Genomic DNA, 17,102 nt, shown 5'->3' on the forward strand with positions numbered 1-17,102 from the left:
CTGTTGCGCTAACCCTGCGCCAGTAGGATAACTACCTTATGAGAGCCGGCCAGACTTAAGGATGTAACTGGAGCCCTCTATGAAACAGTGTTAACACAATGTCAGCATCCCTTACTGTCTTGTAGTTGGCCTGGGAACTTTTGTTAAAGATATCCTTACAAACTTGATATCCGAGTTGAACCAACAGAGTGAGTCCCATTTGCTGCAGTAAATATGATGGGAAAACACGTTGACACAATTAATGGCCTTATCACTTAAATTATTGTCAAAAGACCAATTAACAATGAACTCCAAGACGTCCGTAGTCTGTACCATTTTAAATGGAACATTAGCATTAAACAACACTTCCCATTTCCTGCAAAGAAATGTACTGTTTTTTGGTGCTATATCAGCACTCTCTTGGGTAAGTGTGCCAACTCGAGCCGTAGGGCAGTCTAATTCAGATACTGCAGAGCATAAATTGATTTTAACATGCAACGGCTGATTTCCCTAGCCATAGCCTCTCATAAGGTTGTCTTATTATTCCCGACAAATCGGGAATTTAAGCTGCATAGACCAATCAGGCAGTAGGAAATCTAAAGCGGGATCTTGATGACTTTACTTGAAGACCCGAATGACAAGGTAAAATGGAGGAAAATATAAACCATTCCTCCTCCTTGTAGCGAGAATGTATCTTTCGCCAGTCTTATGCCACATATTTTTTGCAACCTGTAAATAAGCATGACAGCAACATATCGGTATACGGTGTTCCATTGAACCCAAATCATAAATACTATGTGGTCCAATACCCATTCTGTGTTGTCATGATCTGTACTTGATAATACACCTGTGGCAAACGAAATTAGTTAAACCACTACAGGTTATTTTATTTTTACTTGATTGCACCCATGTGACCAACATATGCCACCATCATAGTGTATCAACCTGAAATTGAGCAAGCAGAATAAGCTATTTGCTCAATCACTCTTACCCATCGAATGCATGTAGGGATCTATAAATAGTTATACCAATAGCTCAAGAATTGATAATCATGCAAATCTCCTCCACATCCAAACTGGAGATGACCTTGCAATATCCTACGTTAGGCCATATTATTGTAATATTTTCTGACCAACTGCTGGCACAATGCTGCATACTGTTTGTACATCATAGTGGCTTTGGTAGCTTCAGCTAGTACAATACAATACAATATAATATAATACAGTTTTATTCCTCATATTGCACATAAGTGCAAGTGAAATGAATTTATCAGCAGCAGCAGTAGTAATAGTGTCAGTATATTAACAATGACTTAGATGGCACTTTAGAATTTGCCATTTAGCATGATGTCAATTCTCCTACTTGCACAGCTGAATTACAGCTATATATTGCCAATTAGTCTTAATGACTAGCGGCTGATACTAACCACAGGGCTATTACAGATTTCTATAACTGTAATCTGTTGCCCAGAGCTGCGTCATAGGTCAATTAATAGTTAAAGCTAAATCCCAATGACCAACAAGTCTATTTGGTAACAACTGAATTTAACTGTATAGAAGAGCCCAACCTCTTAATTATAGTTTGAGACTCCAAATGATCCCTGTAAATGGGAACACCTTATAAAATCAGTTGTTAATTAGCCATTTTTCATAATGACCAGGCCACTCCTTACATCATATTTTGCCTGTCTTAAAGGACAACTCTGGCCCAATTTTCGAGCCTGTCTTGCAATACAGTCCTGGCCATAATACTATTCTGGCCCCAATTCTGGATCTGCGTTGCAAACAACTGACCATTTCACCAAGCCTGTTTTGAAGGCAATCCTGGCCATAATAATGAGCCTGCCTCAAAACACAATTCTGGCCCAATTCCAACCTGCTTTACATGGTTAGATGCCTCTAAGGAGATGATTATGGTTTAATCATTCGTGGATTGTGCAATCAAGTGTAAATTTTACCAACTTGGAAGTGGTCTTTAGTTGTAGAACTAGACTAAGTGGGACCCGTTGGGTCCCATGTTCACACGGGAGGGCTGGTCCCCCGACGCAATATTCCACCTCTCCACCAATTCCAATATTGTTGGCCAGTGGGGGGGCTTTCTGGAGCGCTGGTATGGGTTCTTGGGGTGGCACCTCAGTCCCTCAAACCTGATCTGCTGGCAGCTCACTCACGGCTGGTGGGCTGGCAGTTGACTCATGGCTATTCCTTGAAATTCCATTTCAAGCAGGATGCAAGGCCACCAAATTCAAATCCATTTTCCTACCATTTCAAGCAGGGTGCAAGGACACTGAATTCAAGTGCAGTTTCCAACCACTTCAAGCAGGGTGCAAGGCCACCAAATTCAAGTGCAGTTTCATACCACTTTCAGCAGGGTGCAAGGCCACCAAATTCAGTGCAGTTTCAGACCACTTCAAGCAGGATGCAAGGCCACCAAATTCAAATGCAGCTTCATACCATTTAATGCAGGGTGAAACCACAATAAAACCACACAAAACACCAAACTCACAGTTCAGTAGAAATTCAGTGTGTTCAGTTGATTCACAGCTCAGACAGAGTCGTGACCTCTCCCTCCCCCATAATGCAGAGACTGAGCCACACCCACACTTCCGGGTTTTATAACCCCTCCCCCTCCCCCTCCCACCGGAAAAGGTGTGGCCTTCATGGCGTGATTGACAGGAGAGAGATTCTCAACATATTTTAAACACTAATAACACATTTATTTTTCATTGATGGGATGAATTCTCTGCACCTGCTAAGCGGAGGGGGACTGAGTAAGATGGCCAAAAATCACAGCCATAAGTAGTAGCGTTTTATCTAAAATCAATATACAGTGCAAACAGGAAGTAAGTGCATTTGCAGTAGTGCCTTTTAACTTCAAGCCAAAGCACCCAAGCCACCATTTGCAGTAAGTAGTGCCTTTCAACTTCAAGCCAAAGCACCCAAGCCACCATTTGCAGTAAGTAGTGCCTTTCAACTTCAAGCCAAAGCACCCAAGCCACCATTTGCAGTAAGTAGTGCCTTTCAACTTCAAGCCAAAGCACCCAAGCCACCATTTGCAGTAAGTAGTGCCTTTCAACTTCAAGCCAAAGCACCCAAGCCACCATTTGCAGGAAGTAGTGCCTTTCAACTTCAAGCCAAAGCACCCAAGCCACCATTTGCAGTAAATAGTGCCTTTCAACTTCAAGCCAAAGCACCCAAGCCACCATTTGCAGTAAGTAGTGCCTTTCAACTTCAAGCCAAAGCACCCAAGCCACCATTTGCAGTAAGTAGTGCCTTTCAACTTCAAGCCAAAGCACCCAAGCCACCATTTGCAGTAAGTAGTGCCTTTCAACTTCAAGCCAAAGCACCCAAGCCACCATTTGCAGGAAGTAGTGCCTTTCAACTTCAAGCCAAAGCACCCAAGCCACCATTTGCAGTAAATAGTGCCTTTTAACTTCAAGCCAAAGCACCCAAGCCACCATTTGCAGTAGGTAGTGCCTTTCAACTTCAAGCCAAACCACCCAAGCCACTATTTGCAGTAAGTAGTGCCTTTCAACTTCAAGCCAAAGCATCCAAGTCACCATTTGCAGTAAGTAGTGCCTTTTAACTTCGCCAAAGCACCCAAACAACCATTTGCAAGCAGTGCCTTTTTACTTCAAACAAACTATATTTTCATTTTCAAACCATATTAAGGGGACTCACAGTTGAGTAGACATGTGTTCAGTGTTATTCAGAGCTCAGAGAGACGTGACCCTTTGGCTTCATCCATCTTGCAGAGACTGAGTGAGGCACACCACTTCCTGGTTTTATAGTCCCTCCCCCTCCCTCCAGCACAGGCAGCAGAGAGAATGGTGAATTATTTAAAACATTATTATCTCTCTTTGTCATCAATGAGAAAAATCCTCTGGTCCAGGAAGGCGGAGGGGGGCTCTGAGCGTGGTGGCCAAAAATGACGGCTATAGGTGGTGGCGTTCTCTCGGAAATCGCAGCACAGTGGGCCAAAAGCGGTCAAGATCAGACTTTTAGTAATATAGAAGATATATGGAGCCTCTGGCTGCTTTAATGCTGCCACCAGCTTCAGTGAACTGCTTACTGCTGATGCAAATGAGGCTTTGCCCGTTGTTGGCCTTGACTGGTCCAACAGCTTGTGCTTCGTCCTCCAGGTTTTCCCAGTTGAATGGGTTTTACCTGAATAGTAGATTCAGCGGCTGTCTTTAATGCCTGAGTGATGTTCACTGCATTGTGTTGGGATGGCAAAACTTTCTGCCAGGCATGGTACTTCAAACACATGCCCTTTGTCCCTTGGGTATGCTCCATAGCTAACCCTCAAACTCGGCATCAGATTTGTACTGACCCGGCATGCTCCCTACACTATATAAGAGACGCATTAAGCAGCCCTATTACAAGGCACTACTGGCGCGGGCTCTCCCATAGACCCGCGCTCCTTCCCCTAGAGGGAAACATTTAAGCAGCCCTGTAACAAGGCCCTGCTGGCGCTGGCTCTCCCATAGGCCAACGTTGCCATTAGTCTAGGCATCAACGTGAAACAGCCCTGACCAAAGGTGCTGCTGGCGCTGGCTCTCTCATAGGCCTACGCTGCCATAGACTAGGCATATACTTTAAGCAGCCCTGTTATAAGGCCCTACTGGCACTGGCTCTTCCATAGGCCAACGCTGCCATTAGCCTAGGCATCAACATGAAACAGCCCTGTCCAAAGGTGCTGCTGGCGCTAGCTCTCCTATAGGCCGGCACTACCATAGACTAGGCATCAAACAACCCTATCTCAAGGTGCTGCTGGCGCGAGCTCTCCCTTAGCCCCACGCTGCCATAGACTAGGCGTCAAGCAGCCCTGTTCCAAGGCGCTGCTGGCACGGGCTATCCCATAGGCCCACGCTGCCATAGACTAGGCATTCAAATAAGCTGCCCTGTTCCAAGGCACAGACTCCTCCATAGGCCCACGCTGACACAACTCCCTAGTGTGTCTAGATGGAGCTTCTTCTCCATTATTATTTCCATCCTAACCAACCTCAAAAACTTTTTTATACCTTACAGGAGGGAACCCTCCCAGCACTAATGCTGACCTTTGAAGTTAGTTTTGATCCCATATCCTGGGGACCACTGCGGTCTGGAAACCGCATTGCTGCTGGATTTCCCTACCACTGGGAACCCCATCATCTGTATATTTTACCAGAGGGGAACCCTGCCGGTATTAGGGTTGACCGTCTAAACGGTTTTACCCCACTACATCGGGGAACTCCACCATCTATATCTATTTCCGGAGGGGAACCCTCACGTCAATAAGGCTAACCATTCTTTAAACGGAGCCTCCAGAGGAACCCACTCCTCTGAGAATACCATTTAATTTCAAAGTACCCGTAACTACCCGGGTCTCTGACACTGCAAGTCAGCAACTCTAACGCTGCTGCAGTGCAACTCCAACTGGGACTATTCCCCAGCATGTTTTTAAGCATTAAAAATCGCAGACCCGACTTACCAGCTATACTGGTTCCCTCGTCGGTCTCGCGAAGTACCGGCAGGAAACCTCTGTAAAAGAGGTTCCTGCACGAAATCTAAGAAAGGTAAGAAACAGAAACCTTACCTTCTTAGTTTAACTTACCGCTGGCAAGCAGGCGACATGCTTGCCAGTCCGGTGCTTCCGCCATGCGTACAACGATATGACGCGCCTGCGCACGAACTGGGTTCTTATTCACGTAGTCACTCACGTGACTCCGAAGTAAAATGATGGGAAGTATAGATAGGGTAGACACTCAGAACCTTTTTCCCAGGATGGAAATTTCAAATACGAGATGGCACAGCTTTAAGCTTTCAGCAAAATGCAGAGCCGGAGACCCGGAATTGATCCTGACTACGGGTGCTGTCTGTACGGAGGTTGTACGTTCTCCCCGTGACCTGTGTGGGTTTTCTCCGAGATCTTCGGTTTCCTCCCACATTCCAAAGACGTACAGGTTTGTAGGTTAATTGACTTGATTAATTGGCTTGATAAAAATGTAAAATTGTCCAGTATAAGATTGTCCAACTTCCAGTAGACTTCCGGTGGACTTCCGGTGGACTCTTCGGAAGGTACAAGAAGTAAAGTTTCAAGGTGTATGGAGCAGGTTTTGTACACACTGGTGAGTGCTGTGTTGGTAGTGAATTGGCAACAGTGAGGTACCATAATGCCCCTGTTCCACTTAGGAAACTTGAACGGAAACCTCTGGAGACCCAAGGTCGCCAGAGGTTTTGGTCACTCGCCTGGAAAGCCTCGACTGAAGCGTGAGTTGCATCTACCGACCAAAGATCCTAAACAATCTTTGCTACCGACCGCACACACACACACACACAAACACATCGCGAAGGTGGGGGCCAGGGACCGCGGAGGAGCGCTGTCTGCACGATGAAGAGGAAGGTAATCGGCAGCCACAGTGCACGGTAAGTCCTTTAGAGAGCGCGGGAGGGGGGGAGAGAAGGGGAGAGAAGGTGGAGAGAAGGGGGAGAGAAGTGGGGAGAAGGGGAGAGAAGGGGGGGGAGAAGGAGTGGAGACAATTTTAAGACGTTTAATAAAGTTAGCGGGCATTTTACCTTCCGTTGGGTCTTCTAGGTCGTGAAACTCCAATGAGCCAATCAAAATGGCCGGTCAGCTATTTACTTACAGGCCTTCGACTGCCTGTAAGTAAATAGCGACCCCACTCCACTGGCTTCGACCAAACGGCAACCTATTTTTAGTCGAGGCCGGTTTTGATTTTGTTGAAATAATCGAAGGAACATAGAAGAAGCCTCGACCATGCGGAAACCACTTTCGACAATTAGGGAGAGTGACCAAAACCTCCGGAAGCCTCATGGAAACCTTGGGTGGGGCGCAAGGTCACCAGAGGTTTCCGTTCAGGTTTCCTAAGTGGTACAGGGACACTAAGTGGGATAGTGTCGGCAAAGAAGAATGAAAGAGTAGTTGATGTGCATGTTGTGAGAGAGAATGGTGGAAAGGGAAGGGAGGGGAATGGGTTGATGGCAGTGCAGCTGTGGCTGTCTATATGGATTGAAGGGCCAGCCCACTCAATCCTTTCCATCAACCCTGACAACGTGTGGATAAACGTGAGGTTATCCACTTTGGTGGCAAGAAAAGGAAGGTAGATTATTATCTGAATGGTGTCAGGTTAGGAAAAGGGGAAGTACAACAAGACCTGGGTGTCCTTGTACATCAGTCACTGAAAGTTATGCGGGCAGTGAAGAAAGCTAATGGCATGTTGGCCTTCATAACGAGAGGAGTTGAGTATAGGAGCAGAGGTCCTTCTGCAGTTGTACAGGGCCCTAGTGAGACCACACCTGGAGTATTGTGTGCAGTTTTAGTCTCCAAATTTGAGGAAGGATATTCTGGCTATTGAGGGAGTGCAGTGTAGGTTCACGAGGTTAATGCCTAGGGATGGCGGGTCTGACATGATGAAAGAATAGGTTGAATGGGATTGTATTCACTGGAATTTCGAAGGATAAGAGGATATCTTACAGAAACATTTAAAATTATTAAGGGATTGGACACACTAGATGCAGGAAGCATGTTCCCGATGTTGGGGGAGTCCAGAACCAGGGGCCACAGTTTAAGAATAAGGGGTAGGCCATTTAGAACTGAGATGAAAAACCTTTTCACCCAGAGAGTTGTGAATTTGTGTAATTCTCTGCCTCAGAAGGCAGTGGAGGCCAATTCACTGGATGCATTCAAAAGAGAGTTAGACGGAGCTCTTAGGGCTAACGGAATCAAAGGATATGGGGAGAAGGCAGGAACGGGGTACTGATTGTGGATGATCAGCCATGATCACATTGAATGGGGGTGCTGGCTCGAAGGGAAAATGGCCTCCTCCTGCACCTATTGTCTATGTACTGTATCTAACTGTAGGGTTTGGTGCTTACCATGTGGACATTGGCATTGTTCTCTGTCTTTTCTCAGGCTCCAGAATCTCCTGGGGCACAGCAATATATTGAAGCCGCAGTATAACGTCCCAGGAATCGCCTGGACTAAATTGTGGGAAAGGAGTAAAAATATTGTTGACGGTCTGCTTGCTCAGGATGTGATCGAACACAGCTGTCCATTTAAACAGTCATGTAAGCAATCTGTAAACCTGCTGATTTTTATTCTGCTTCATTCAAGGGAAATGTGGTTGTCATTGGCTGGGCCTGCATTTATTGCCTGCCCATAATTGCTATTCAACTGAGTAGCTTCAAAGGATGATAGGCACATCATGTTGGAGTAATTCAGCGGGACAAGCAGCATCTCTGGATAGAAGGAACGGATGACGCTTCGGGTCGAGTCCCTTCTCTGACAGTCTCGACTCACAACGCCATCCATTCCTTCTCTCCAGAGATGCTGCCTGTCCCGTTGAGTTACTCCAGCATTTTGTGTCTATCTTCGGTGTAAACCAGCATCTGCAGTTCCTTCCTACAGTCTCAAAGGATGGTCAGATGCGGAGGGACATTCATTTGAGATTAGTGAACCCAATAGGTTCAAAGAATCTGTGATGAAAGGTCATAGAGTCATGTAGCACAGTTACAGGCCCTTCGGTCCAACTCATCCATGTTTGTCCATCTACACCAGTGCCATTTACCTGTATTTTATTCATATGCATATACAAATGTAATTTAAATGTTGGAGGAGGTGTTGGAATCTTGCAACAGAATGTTGCAACCGGAATGTTGCAAGCCCTGCCACAGCTGGAGTTCAGAACCAGTCAGGTAACAACTGTACATCCTCCATGTGTAACAATAAATTATCAATGGAGTCACGAGGAATTGTAGATGATAGTTCACTAATTATTATTTCCAATCATCTGCCTTTCAAACACCCCCCCTTGTTCAGTTATTACCTGCCAGGCTTTGTCTACCCCCACTATAATCAGTCTGAAGATGGGGCCTGGCCCGAAATGTCAACTATCTGTTCACCAGGGATGCTGCCTGAGTCGCTGAGTTACTCCAGCACTCTGTGTCTTTTCTAAACCCGCATCTGCAGTTCCTTGTTTCTAGCATTTTTTTTTTTACAAATTATCAATATTTGTTTTACTTTACTATCAGCATTCAGAGGTGACATTAGTAGCTTAGCTTTGAAGTTGTTTTAGCAGGAGAGGTTTGCGTTGAGCATTAAAAGTGGATGCAGGCCAGCAACAAGCAGTGCTTCTCATTGCTCTCCAGTCATCCCATTCATGTGACCCATCCCATTCGTGTGACCAGCATTGTGCTTGACTACAAGGATTTAAATGAAAAAACATTGGGCATCCATAGTGTATAGATTCATGATAAAGGAATCATGAATTTAGTACAAGGTAAAGATCATAAGTAATGGGAGCAGAATTAAGCCATTTGGCCCATCAAGTCAACTTCGGCATTCGATCATGGCTGATCTATCTCTCCCTCCTAACCCCATTCTCCTGCCTTCTCCCCATAACCCCTGATACCCATATTGATCAAGAATCTATTTATTTCTTCGTAAAAATATCCATGGTAAAGTAAAGTATCCTTTATTGTCATTCAGTCTTTTCAGTCTGAACGAAATTTCGTGCCATGCAGTCATAACATAGAATAAAATAACAAAACACACAATAAACACAGATTTAACATCCACCACAGTGAGTCCACCACGTCCTCCTCACTGTGATGGAAGGCAAAAGTCTTAAGTCCTTGTCTCTTCCCTCCTTGTTCTCCCTCTGCGTTGAGGCGATCCAAGCTTCCGATGGAGCTCCGCGAATGGGCCGGTTCAAACACCGCGGCCCGGGGCGGTCGAAGATGCCAAAGCTGCCACCCTCCAGTCCAGCGAACGAAGCTGTCATTGCGGGAGCTCCGGGAAACAGGTCACCAACCTGGGACCTGCGAGCTCCTGACGCTGTCGTCCACTGGGCCCACGGCCGAGTCCACTGGGCCCCGCGGCCGAGTCCACTGGGCCCGCGGCCGAGTCTCCGAGGCTCCGAAGTCGGGTCGGAAGTCGGGTCGCCGCCGCCGCAACGCCACCACAGCCCCGGAGTCGGCCAGCCTTGCGTTGGAAAGTCCTGGCTCTGCCTCCGGAGCCTCGAGGTCGGTCCCAGTTGGAGGCCGCCAGCTCTGCCATTAGGCCTCATTGCATACAGAGACGGAGACGGGTTGCTTGGTTACTGTTAAGAAAGAACTGCAGATGTTGGAATAACCGAAGGTAGACAAATTAACCAACCTGATCTCCCGGTGGCTCAGCACTTCAACTCCCCCCTCCCATTCCGAATCTGACCTTTCTGTCCTGGGCCTCCTCCATGGCCAGAGTGAGTCCCACCGCAAATTGGAGGAGCAGCACCTCATATTTCGCTTGGGCAGTTTACACCCCAGCGATATGAGTATTGACTTCTCCAATTCCAGGTAGTCCTTGCTTTGTCCCTCCTTCTGCTCCCCTTCCCAGCTCTCCCACAGCCCACTGTCTCCGCCTCTTCCTTTCTTCATCCCACCCCCACACCCCCACATCAATCTGAAGAAGGGTTTTGACCCGAAACGTCACCTATTCCTTCGCTCCATAGATGCTGCCTCACCGCTGAGTTTCCCTAGCATTTTTGTCTAACTTCAATTTTTCCAGCATCTGCTTTCTTAGGCCCCCTTCGGTGGTGGCTGACCATGGGTGTCTCCAGGGTGCTATTCCCTATATGGAGGGCACCTGTGCGTGACTTTGTTTAACGTGGGGAGACTGGTGCACAGACAGCCACCCCACGGTCCTTGACAGATGTGGGTCAGGATCCAATGGCATGGAGTCCAAGACGACCGGAGACCCTTTTCTGCTGCAGCCTTCATCCTCCTTCCCAGCCGTTGTGACGCTCCACTAAGGTCAGCCATCAATCTCCGCCTGTTCCACCGTTGAGGTCTTGGTTGGATTGCTCTTTGTCAGAGACCTCCCCCTCGAACCTACCGCCATGGGTGTCCCTACCAGGAGCATAGCTCCAGACGGCATCACTCTCAGGATCTGAGGTCTAGCATCTGCAGTTCTTTCTTAAACATTGTGTCTACCTTAGATAGTAGTAGAGCTCTAGTTCAAATTCAGAGGGTGATCAACTTAAAATGATTTGCACATGGAGATTTGTCAAATGCATTGCAGGTATCTTTCCTTACAGTCCCACTTGACATATTCCACCCTCAAACGTTGAAATTCTCATTCCAAAGAGGAAGAAAGATTCCAACGGGAGAAATGGGCGACGGTGGCTGACAAAGGAAGTCAGGGACAGTATAAAAATAAAAGAGAAGAAGTATAACATAGCAAAGATGAGCAGGAAGCCAGAGGATTGGGTAACGTTTAAAGAGCAATAAAAGATAGCTAAAAAGGCAATATGGGGAGAAATGATGAGTTATGAAGGTAAGCTAGCCAAGAATATAAAGGAGGATAGTAAATCCCCAGGGCCTGATTGAACCATCCCAGGGTACTTAAGAAAGTGACTCTAGAAATCATGGATGCATTGGTGATCATTTGCCAATGTTCCATAGATTCAGGATCAGTTCCTGTGGATTGGAGGGTAGCTAATGTTATCCCACTTTTTAAGAAAGGCGGGAGAGAGAAAACAGGGAATTATTGACCAGTTAGCCTGACGTTTGTGGTGGGGAAGATGCTGGAATCAATCATATAAAATGAAATAGCCGCACATTTGGATAGCACTAACAGGTTCGGTCCGAGTCAGCATGGATTTACGAAGGGGAAATCTTGCTTGACTAATCTTCTGGAATTTTTTGAGGATGTAACTAGGAAAATGGACAAGGGAGAGTCAGTGGATGTAGTGTACCTGGACTTTCAGAAAGCATTTGATAAGGTCCCACATAGGAGATTAGTGGGCAAAATTAGGGTATATGGTATTGGGGGTAGATTGCTGACATGGATAGAAAATTGGTTGGCAGACAGGAAACAAAGAGAAGGGATTACGGGTCCCTTTCAGAATGGCAGGCAGTGACTTGTGGGGTACCGCAAGGCTCGGTGCTGGGACCGCAGCTATTTACAATATACATCAATGATTTGGATGAAGGGATTCAAAGTAACATTAGCAAATTTGCAGATGACACACAGCTGGATGGCAGTGTGAACTGTGAGGAGGATGCTATGAGAATGCAGGGTGACTTGGACAGGTTGGGTGAGTGGGCAGATGCATGGCAGATGAAGTTTAATGCGGATAAATGTGAGGTTATCCACTTTGGTAGCAAAAATAGTAAGGCAGATTATTATCTAAATGGTGTTATGTTGGGGAAAAGGGGAAGTACAACGGGATCTGGGGGTCCTTGTTCATCAGTCAATGAAAGTAAGCTTGCAGGTGCAGCAGGCAGTGAAGAAAGCGAATCATGTTGGCCATCATAACAAGAGGAGTTGAGTATTGGAGCAAAGAGGTCCTCCTGCAATTGTACAGAGCCCTAGTGAGACCACACCTGGAGTATTGTGTGCAGTTTTGGTCTCCAAATTTGAGGAAGGATATTCTTGCTATTGAGAGAGTGCAGCGTAGGTTCACAAGGATAATTCCTGGGATGGCAGGACTGTCGTATGCTGAGAGAATGGAGCGGCTGGGCTTGTACACTCTGGAGATTAGAAGGATGTGAGGGGATCATTGAAACATATAAGATTATTAAGGGTTTGGACATGATGTTGGGGGAGTCCAGAACCAAGGGCCACAGTTTAAGATTAACGGGTAAGCCACTTAGAACGGAGACGAGGAAACACTTTTTCTCACAGAGAGTGGCGAGTCTGTGGAATTGTCTGCCTCAGAGGGCAGTGGAGGCAGGTTCTCTGGATACTTTCCAGAGAGAGCTAGATAGGGCTCTTAAAGATAGCGGAGTCAGGGGATATGGGGAGAAGGCAGGAACGGGGTACTGAATGTGGATGATCAGCCTTGATCACAGTGAATGGCAGTGCTGGCCCAAAGGGCCGAATGGCCTACTCCTGCACCCATTGTCAATTGTCTACTGAATTTGCTTCTTCCCAACAACCATCAGGCTATTGAACACTATGAACCCCAACTAAACTATGAACTGCCTGGTTGCACTAGGAACTTTGGACTTTTTGTTTCTGCACTATATATATATTTTTAATTTTATTGAACTTTGTTTATTCTATAATCTATTGAGCACTGTGTTTACCTTTAGGGACATATGACAATTAAACACTCTCTCACTCTCTCTTTCTCTCTTGTAGATCAGAATTGTGTGAAGCCAAAGTGGTTTGAGGAGGTTCTGTATTCTGTCCTGAATCTGTGCCACTTTCTGCAAGTGCCCCACCTGAGCTCAGTGGAGATTATCAATGATCTGCTATTTGGTGCCACGCACGGCATGGAAGCTTTTGACTATCCAGAGATGTTTGTGTGTGAAAGCTTTGTGAATGAATCGTGTGCAGATTCACTGTCACGTGAAAGGTATGCTATATATATGTACGATACGTAGAACTTTATTTATCCCAGGAAGGAAATTGATCTGCCAACAGTCATAAAAAACACAAAATACATGAAACTTGAAATTAAAGTGACGAGTGGAAAGGCTTTGGGGATGTGCAAAGATTGAGGAGGTGGGGGGGGGGGGGGGGGGGAGTCAATATAAGTAAACCCCACGACAGACGGGGGAGGAGTTATACAGTTTGATAGCCACGGGGAAGAAGGATCTTCTGTGGCAATCTGTCCTGCATCTGCATCTTCAGATATACGATGATCTATCTAAATAGGTGACCTTATAGAGGTGTACAAAATCATGAGAGGTATAGATCAAGTAGATACAGAAAGTCTCTTGCCTCGAGTAGGGGAATTGAAGACCAGAGGACATAGGTTTAAGACGAAAGGGAAAAGATTTAATAGGAATCATGAGGGGTAACTTTTTCACACAAAGGGTGATGGGTGTATGGAACGAGGAGGTAGTTCAGGCTGGGACTATCTCAACATTAAAGAAACAGTTAGACAGGTACATGGATAGATAGACACAAAATGCTGGAGTAAATGCTGGGACAGGCAGCATCTTTGGAGAGAAGGAATGGGTGACATTTCCAGTATCTGCCGTTCTTCCCAACACATTTTGCCAGTACATGGATAGGACAGGTTTGGGGGATATGGGCTAAACGCAGGCAGGTGGGATTAGTGTAGCTGGGACATGTTGGCCAGTATGGGCAAGTTGGGCTGAAGGGCCTGTTTCGGTGCTGCATTAATTAATCAATCGCCCACATGGTATGTCACAGTTGTAGAGCATGGAGACTTGCCCAAGTCGGCTGTGCTGACCAGGTTGCTGCCTGTCCATGTCTCTCATCATTTTATATTCTTCGGTAGACAAAAATGCTGGAGAAACTCAGCGGATGAGGCAGCATCTATGGAGCAAAGGAAATAGGCAACGTTTCGGGTCGAGACCCTTCTTCAGACTGTGAGGGTGGGGGGGGCGGGAAGAAGAAAGGAAGAGGCAGAGACAGTGGGCTGAGGGAGAGCTGGGAAGAGGAGGAGAAAGCAGGGACTACCTGAAATTGGAGAAGTCAATGTTCATACCGCTGGGGTGTAAACTGCCCAAGCGGAATATGTGGTGATGCTACTCCAATTTACGGTGGGACTCACTCTGGCCATGGAGGAGGCCCAGGACAGAAAGGTCAGATTCGGAATGGGAGGGGGATTTGAAGTGCTGAGCCACCAGGAGATCAGGTTGGCTATTGTGAACCGAGCGGAGGTGTTGGGCGAAGTGATTGCTAAAGCGACAAGTGTAGCATTCTCTGCGGTTGCAAGGGAAAGTGCCAGGAGGGGGTGGTTTGGGTGAGAAGGGACGAATTGACCAGGGAGTTACGGAGGGAGCGGTCTCTGCGGAATGCCGACAGGGGAGGAGATGGGAAGATGTGGCCAGTGGTGGGATCCCGTCGGAGGTGGCAAAAATGTCAGAGGATTATTTGTTGTATGTGACGGCTGGTAGGGTGGAAGGTGAGGACAAGGGGGACCCATGGACTCGCTGGGCCGAAGGGCCTGAATTCACACAATATCTCTAAATGAAAACTAAAAGCAGGGGTACGAGGACAAGTCGTTCATTGCCTGTTGGTATTTGCAATGATTTATGACATCTGGTCCTAAAGTGTATAATCATCTATTTGCAGCTCTTTCCCCTGGTTCGAGTTGTCGACCGTATCTCTGCAGGATACACCCCTCACTAAATTCTTCATCAAGCGCCCACGATTGCGGCAGCATCTCAGCTTTGTGTACCGCATGACCATGTTAAGGACACAAAATCCACCTGATGACAGAGAATGCTGTGGAGACTGACCTCGCCAGGAAAGAAGCACGACAGGTGCACTGGCAGCTTGATGCTACTGTTGCTGTATACTTACATCAAAACGGTAACTGTACAACTATAAAGATATTATAGAACAACTGGTCCAAAGTGCAAAAAAGTTATTTTATGCTTCTGTGCAATTTGTTTTTATTCTTCGGTATTCCGCCCAGCTTCTCCTTGTAACAAAACACATACAGTATTGCTGGATTAACTCAGCGGGCCAGGAAGCACAAATACTAGAGGGGGTAGCTTTAAGGTGAGAGGGCCAGAGACATGTTGCCAAGGAGGAGGCAGATACGATAGTGGTGTTTAAGAGACTTTAGACAGGCACATGGATATGCAGGGAATGGAGGGATATGGATCACGTGCAGGCAGAGGAGATTAGTTTCACTTGGCATCATGTTGGACACAGATATTGTGGGCCGAAGGGCCTGATCCTGGGCTGTATTGTTCTATGTTCTACCACTTCATGGAATGGTCTGGGTGGGGACAACTTCTTGGGTAAAGAAATGTAAAGCACAGAGTGCTGGAGCAACTCAGTGGGCCAGGCAGGTTCTGTGGGAGGAGTGGACAGCTCACGTTTTGGGCTGGGACCCCTCTTCAGACTGAAACGTCGTCTGTCCATTGTCACCACAGATGCTGCCTGGCCCACTGCTCTTTCATCCTGTCAATTGTTGATTCCTTTGCTCAGAACTAGAGCAATCTGCCTGAACCTGAACCTGTTGGTACCCAGTTTTTGCTCGTACCAGATCCTTTTGAACATTTCTAGATTCCTATGCTTCCCCCCCCCACCCCCCACCCCCCACCCTCTCTCCATTCTGTAACTCTTGATAACCTCACCTGAATCAAATCAGGATAAGACAGAGATATATTTATCAAAAAAATATTTTATTTTAAATTATTTTTGATAGTGCAATTGATACGATCACATTGTTAAAATCATTGTCTAAATCAGCCTTGATTCCAGTGATTTAAGTGTTTTGCAATATCAGTGTCGACTGAAATTCACCAGGATATGTAAGGAAGGTAAACAAAAATGCTGGAGAAACTCAGCGGGTGAACATTGACTTCTCCAATTTCAGGTAGTCCCTGCTTTCTCCTCCCCTTCCCAGCTCTCCCTCAACTCCACTGTCACCGCTTCTTCCTTTCTTCTTCCCGCCCATCCCCTCCCCCTACCCTCATATCAGTCTGAATAAGGGTCTCAACATGAAACGTCACCTATTCCTTCGCTCCATAGATGCTGCCTCACCCACTGAGTTACTCCAGCATTTTTGTCTACCATCGATTTTTTCAGCATCTGCAGTTCCTTCTTAAACAGGATATGTCAGGATGTTAGTGCCTGGGATACAGAGAAGTTTAGCGGGGTGCAACGTTTGTGTCGGGGTACATTTCCATCATGTAGAAACAAGGAACTGCAGATTCTGCTTTTACGAAGTAAAACACAAAGTGTTGGAGTAACTGAGCAGTTCAGGAAGTATCTCTGGAGAAGTACCAGTACACATTTTATACTGCCCCTCCTCTCTTCCAGTTTTCTTCCCCTTCACAATCAGACCCGACCACAAACATCACCTATCCATGTTCCTCAGAGATGATTCCAAATCCACCGAGTTACTCCAGCACTCTGTGTTCTAAACAACTGCTATGGCTCCTTGTGCAGAGGGCTTTGGGTATTAAGGAAAGAGGAAATTCTCCTCTGCAATCCCACCCAACAGGTTACCCAACTATACTCCTGTTCAAACCCGCTGCTTCTCATTCCTTTCCCCAGACCCGGGGCCCTGGAGAATTGCTCTCCTGTGGACCCAGCAATAAGGACCGTTCTTGAGGAATGCCTCACAGAGAGAGAGGGAGAGAGGAGGGGGGGGGGGGGGGGGGGGGGGGGGGGGGCGGGGACAGAGAAAGAAAGAGAGC

General features: G+C 46.7%; 1 protein-coding gene across 1 annotated transcript in view; it reads left to right on the forward strand.

The window, feature by feature from the left end:
• Positions 1 to 15,296, forward strand: part of noxred1 (NADP dependent oxidoreductase domain containing 1) — a 28,239-nt gene extending 12,943 nt beyond the window's left edge. The window contains exons 4-6 of the mRNA XM_033027487.1: positions 7,894 to 8,048; positions 13,108 to 13,324; positions 15,019 to 15,296. Coding sequence (XP_032883378.1) covers positions 7,894 to 8,048; positions 13,108 to 13,324; positions 15,019 to 15,184 — 538 coding nt within the window. The 3' untranslated portion in view covers positions 15,185 to 15,296. The remainder of the gene's footprint in view (positions 1 to 7,893; positions 8,049 to 13,107; positions 13,325 to 15,018) is intronic.
• The last annotated feature ends 1,806 nt before the right edge of the window (positions 15,297 to 17,102 follow it).

This window comes from Amblyraja radiata, chromosome 9 (genome assembly GCF_010909765.2).
Source record: "Amblyraja radiata isolate CabotCenter1 chromosome 9, sAmbRad1.1.pri, whole genome shotgun sequence".
NCBI classification, from domain to species: domain Eukaryota; kingdom Metazoa; phylum Chordata; class Chondrichthyes; order Rajiformes; family Rajidae; genus Amblyraja; species Amblyraja radiata.